At 35.0% G+C, this 6,049-nt stretch overlaps 1 protein-coding gene across 1 annotated transcript; it reads right to left on the bottom strand.

Annotated features, from left to right (window-relative positions):
• Positions 1-3,546: 3,546 nt before the first annotated feature.
• Positions 3,547-4,199, bottom strand: LOC133338251 (cilia- and flagella-associated protein 20). The gene is made up of 2 exons (XM_061546428.1): positions 3,924-4,199; positions 3,547-3,867 (listed from the first exon to the last, which is right to left on the bottom strand). Exons 1-2 carry the CDS (start codon positions 4,197-4,199, stop codon positions 3,547-3,549), a joined length of 597 nt encoding a protein of 198 aa, XP_061402412.1.
• Between the last annotated feature and the right edge of the window lie 1,850 nt (positions 4,200-6,049).

Below are 6,049 nucleotides of genomic sequence, written 5' to 3'. Positions count from 1 at the left end.
TCAAGAATGGCATAATAATTAGAAGTATTCTTACGCAAACATTCTTTCCTAGATAAGTTAGAAATCGCCATAGATTCTTTGATGTTCCTTTCAATAGCATACTTCGGACATTTTCTCTCATCCATCGCATTGTGGTCATACGAATTACAGAGAATACACCTTCTAAGACTACATAGGTCAATGCATTTGATTGTGGATAAACAAGTATCGCATTTTTGTTCAGTACAGTTGTTGGGACAAACAATATCTTTTCCACAAAGTAGACATCTTTTCTGTGATTTACACCTGATCGCAATATGTCCTAGACGACCGCAATTTTTACAAAGCCGTGACGGTGGTATGTATAAGTCTGCTTCGACAATCGAATTAAACATTTTAATTTCTCTTACTAAGAAATCTGCTACAATGCCGACTTTTATTGTTTGAGATGGCACGTACTGACCTTTTTCATTTTTATAATTAAAACGGTAAACTGAAATAGCCTTAAATTCATTGTCGCAATTGTTTATTTGATCAACGATCGTTTTACCATGAAATTCGGTTGGTACAGATTTAATAATGTAAAACTTTTGAACAAATCTATCCGGTATGAAAGCAGTAAGCCCAATATTTTTAAGATTTGGATGCAACACAAAATTATTGGCCGATGTCGGATTATTAAAGGACAAACGAAAAGTTTTGTATCCTATATTTTTTGCAACAAAATGTGCAGAAATATTGGCATTTTCTAATTTAGCAAAAAGGTGCAGTTCAGAATTTTTCCTTCTCGTGCTAATTGGTTCCTCAGATGTAACCAGGACAAAATAAGGACCAGGATGTTTGTTGTGGTACAGGATTGTTTGGTTTTCATAGGGATTGAAATTGTGGATATTGTTAGTGTTGGCAGGGCTATTACTTGGAAATGATGGGTTGTTGAAAGGTGTTTTGGGATTTTCGGAAATTGCTGGCATATTACTTATATTTGATGGCATATTGGTGTTTTTGTGTTGTATGTTAATATTATTGACTTCATTAGTGTCATTAGTACTGTAGTTAGAGTGTGTAGGAGTAATGTTAATTGTTAACTGATTTTCACTATTGTGTGTTGGGTTAGCAGATGATTGTGTAGAATTGGTGTTAGTTTGGTACATTTTGCTTTGTGCTGGTGATGCTGAATTTTTGAATTTTTTATTTCCAGGTATACTTAAATTTTCAAATCTTCTCCTCGGCTCCAAACGAGGAGGTGGCTCCTCGTCCCCCATTTTCACGGAAGATGTTGAATTTGCAATTTGTTCCAAAAATTAGCAAAAGTGATCCAAAAGAAAAAAGCAAAAATGTGTGGTGTAGGTTAATATGTGGTTAGGTGTGTGGGTGTGTGTGTGTATGAGTGTATATGCAAAATCGAAAATAAAAAAAGCGATCCGCGCGTTCGTAGTCTAGCATCAACAAGAGTTGAGAAGCGACTGCAGAAAACGTAAACAAAGTCGAAATTTTCGACATTAGACTTGAGAAAAAACAGCTGTTTTCCGATTTCGATTCCTATCTTCGTGACCTTATTAATAGATCTTGATTAGTATCCCCAATGTCGTTGTCGACATTTATCGATAACTATTGAAACATTTTTGGTATTCCGTAACAATGTCTTGATTTAGATTAGGCGATTTTACTTGCGGCAATTCTTGTCGTTCTCTTTTGAACTTGCTTCATGCGTCTATACAAGGCAATTCGGTTTCCAAAATATGTTTCTATTTGTTGTTTTTCCACATTTTAATATATATAAAACATCAACAAATACGAAATACACAAAACGAATTGCCAGAAAATTGTCGGTACGAGCAATTTTTTTCATTTCTATTCCCCTTGCCCCTCTCTCCTACAAAAAAGACTTGCCGCAAGTAAACTCGCCTAATCTAAATTAGGACAAAGTGTGACGACGACGATGTCGAAGATTTCTTCGTCATTGTTTTAGTTGACGACTCAAGTGTTGGAACATTTTTTTTAAGAATTAAAAAAAACATGACCGGACAAGAACAGGATATATCATTCTAGAATCTATTCAATGCATAATTAAAAATTAGGTGCAAATAAACAAAGAAAAATATAAGGGATCTATATATAAATCTGAACCGAACTGAATCTGACCAATATCAATTGGGATCAATAAAGTTCTGCCCCTTTCGGATGGAGTGTACTAAATTTTACCCCATTCGGATCATAAAGGTGACCTGTAACTTGTTTAAAGTAAAACATGAATGGAACAAGGTGCATAAGTGGACTCAAAAAGGGAACAACATGAGTTTAGAGGCTCATCTCGGATGACATTTTTACCAAATGTAGGTATCGTCTCCCTTATCACGAATATTTATTTTGTTTATTTTCATGGGAGAAGCCAAACATTCCGAAATATAGACCCTTGAAGTTCCGAAATTCCTTCGCTCATAAGTTCGTCATTTATAGACCGATGAAGGTAATATTGGTATGGTTGCAAAGCGTACACATTATATTTTCACATAAATTCGTTTTAATTAAAAATTATTCAAAATAGCCGGCCTTCGGCCAGTGATTTAAGACATTCTCCTATGGACAGGCAGAAATCAATTGTTTAAACTTTTTTTCAATAACCATTCTTGAGCGGCTATCTATGTCAAATGGAAAATTCGGCTACGCGATTGATCAGTTTAAGCATGCATTTCTTAACAGCCGTCAATAATACCATCAACGGTTCACAAATGACGCTGTTATGAGCGAGCATATGAATTCCGCAACTTCAGAGGTCCATATCTCGGGAAGTACGGATTTCTTCCATGAATGTCATGGGAGAAATATTGGAAATAAGATTTTATTTGTTGTTTTCCAATTAAAAATTGCTTACCATCATTTATAATATTCTAAATCGTCGTAGAATAAGTATTGTTTAAATATTTTTCATAAAAATATTTCGCACAAAATTTCATCTCATTCTCCTACTCCCTGTAATCCAGAATATCTAATTTTTCCCCAAAGCGGATTTCTTCGCTTTCGAACTTTATTCAGAATAAAGCGAAAGCGAGAATGCGAAAAAAATTCACAGGAGAATGTTGTTTAGAATAAGTCGAAGGAGAAGAGCGAGTAAATTCACGTGGAATTGACATCCAGAATAAGGCTAATTATGTCATATCCAGTAATAAAAAAATAAAAGTCGGTATGCCGTATTAGCTGCATTCTTAAATGCGGAATGGGATCAAATATCACCCGACTTTATAACCAAACTAGTCCAATCCATACCTAGGCGTATGAGTGCGGTCATAAAACAAAAATGATGTCCAACAAAACATTAATATTTATTAGAATGCATATCTTAAATTTGTTTGATCTTGTTCCTTTGTTCGAACGCGGTTTTCGTCATCCGCCATCTAGAGGCTAAACAATTAATTTTGTATAACTTTGTTTTTCTTCTATAAAAATAATTATTAATCTATATGAAATTTGCTTATTTGGTTGAATACTTCGTAACTTTCAGATTTTTAAGGGGTATATGAAAATGAATTTTGCATACAGTTTATTCTAAAAATTTAATGCAGTTGTTCACTAGCTAATTGCCTGTATTTTTTGCGCGGGTTTCTGTATTGGCAGAAATAGTTTGAATTCCGGTGGCAGCTCGTCTTCCGAATAAAGTCTGTCCGAAAAATACACTCGGCGAATTCGACAATTTGCATGTATTTGCACTCTCAGCGTTTCAATATAATTCGTTCCATATGCACGCCTTGTAAAGTCTGATAAATTGAATTGTATTTGGTTCCAGCCCTCGTCCAAACGCATTGGCATTGTGCAAATGAAGGGCTTAACGCGTGTCGTCGACTGATAATTGCTGGCACGGAAACGTCTTCGGACATTCTTATCATCCAGTACCTGCAAACAGTGTAATTATGAGGTTGACATTTTTGAATGAAGTTCGACATCGTTACCTGCACTTCAAATGTGAAATACTTTTTTACATTCTTTATTATCATAACCAGAAAAGGCAATTTAATGCCAAGAGTTTTTTTAGGATCTGCTGGACATGTTATAAATGTGGTGCTAACATTAGTACCCACAATTTCAAGAACCAAACTTTGTATATCGTTGTCCGTAATGCGTTTGATATGTCCATTCCTCACCTTCTTGTCCCAAATTTGCAATGGCTTGCTACCTATACTGTAAAGTACAGATAGAAAGCCTGATTGAAATGTATTCTTAAACATACCGAATTTTATAAGAAATAGTACAATTTAGACTGAATTCGTTTCTACAACTCTTTTGCAATTTTAATATGGAAATCGATTGAAGTGTATACAATAAAAATGTGCCGGTCGTCATGTTTACTACATCTTTAACAAAGACGCATGGTAACGCAGACATGACAATACATGAACAGTGTTGCCTGTTTAAGTGCAAAAATCCCCAATTTGGTGATTTTTCTTCGCAAATGGGAATTGGTTTGGGGTCCAGGGGATTTTTTGAGGATTAAGATAACATCAATGATCTTGGTATATAATTTTGAGCAGAAAATAAAACTAAAGTGTTAATCTTTTCTGCTAAAAATTAAAACGGCATTTCTAAGTAATTACAAAACTTGCTGTTACAAATGACAGAACGTTTAGCACCCAACATGAGCATCATAATTATTAAATGTTGTTGTAGCAGCCATATTGCTTTTACACAATGGGCTGAGGTGACGGACGTTGGCCGAGAAGTCGTAGGCCCCTCTGTCGCGAATCGATGATGGCAACCCCAACAACTCTGTATTTGATTTTGTCATTTTTAAATAAAATTTGTATTTAAGGCCCGTACCTAAATTCAGTACATTCGTAACATTCATTGAAATACATGTATTTAACTTTTGAGGTGAATAAAATCGTACGCATATGCATGAATTTAGGTACGACCCTAAAACCATTTACCTAGTCAAGAGTCACACGAGCAAAATTTCATGACAAATTTTCTTCTTAATTTCTTTAAAAATTCGTTCATTGTTGTTTAGGTACGCAATTAACCCTTGCTTCAAATTTATGAGTTTTCTAATTCTTCGACACACTTATTTTCTCGTTTGACCATTGTACATGAAAATTAACAATGGAATTAAAAGAAAAACCTTGTTATAATAAGATCTCTTGAATTACTCGAAGATGCTATAGCCGTGGATTGCAATGAAGACATATTAGCTCTGTCTGTTAATTCGATATTTGGTAACAATTGTTACCAAATGTTGTCTGTTTACACAAAAATCCAGTAAAAGAGAGTCAAGTGAGAGAGCAAGTTTGACAGTTGACCAACAACAAACTTATTGGAGTTTACTGAAAGAATTTTATTCAGTAAGATTTTGCAAACTCAGCATTTTTTGATCAGCTGTTTTATGACCAAACACAAAAATTATTCAAAACATTTTTTTTAATTTGCAAAGTTTAATTTGAAGTTAAGTTGTATAAAAATTACAGAAAATGGATGAAAATTCGTAAGTAATGCAAAGTTTCATTAAATTAGAAACAAAAGGTTTTAATTTTATTAACTGCATTGGTGTTTGACTGCGAACAGAAAACATAAAATGAAAGAAAATGCAAAATTATTCTGCAGCCAACTTCAGTTTTTTACATCGACGCTCATCATGAGATATGGTATTCTCAACTTCCTAATGATCCTCGCGGTATTCTTATTGCAAACCAGATAGACGAGTTCGATTTTACTTCCATTAATGTTCAAGCTCTCCGGACATTTCCATCGTCAGTCCATCGCTCCTTCCGTACACTTCCTGGCAAACCATGGTCTCTTTAAATTCAGACCATATTCCCATCCTGGTCACGGTAGAGAAACCCAGCGATTTCGTGGAGCCCGATCAGCGAACTTTCATGAATTATGACAAAGCCAACTGGCACGGATTCACAAAATTCATTGAGGGCTCCTTAAGTCCTATGCCCCCACCCGTATGTGCCAGAAAGGGTGAGGAGATTTTCCGAGAAACTATTATAAAAGCGGCAAAACGCTTCATTCCCTCGGGCAGAATTCCTATAAAGAGTCCAAATTATCCATCCAGGGCATCCATATTAGCACAGCAACG

The sequence above is a fragment of the Musca vetustissima genome, unplaced genomic scaffold (assembly GCF_032173495.1).
Source record: "Musca vetustissima isolate MV318-11 ecotype Yass unplaced genomic scaffold, APGP_CSIRO_Mvet_v1 utg4001, whole genome shotgun sequence".
Classification (NCBI taxonomy): Eukaryota; Metazoa; Arthropoda; class Insecta; order Diptera; family Muscidae; genus Musca; species Musca vetustissima.
The sequence above is the reverse complement of the archived record's forward strand: the minus strand, read 5'-3'. Positions and strand labels throughout refer to the sequence as shown.

Coding starts and splice junctions, on each gene's coding strand:
- LOC133338251 (XM_061546428.1), bottom strand. CDS start 4,199: ATGTTTAAGAATACATTTCAATCAGGCTTTCTATCTGTACTTTACAGT. Junction 3,868..3,923: donor ATTTCACATTTGAAGTGCAG/GTAACGATGTCG, acceptor CACTGTTTGCAG/GTACTGGATGATAAGAATGT.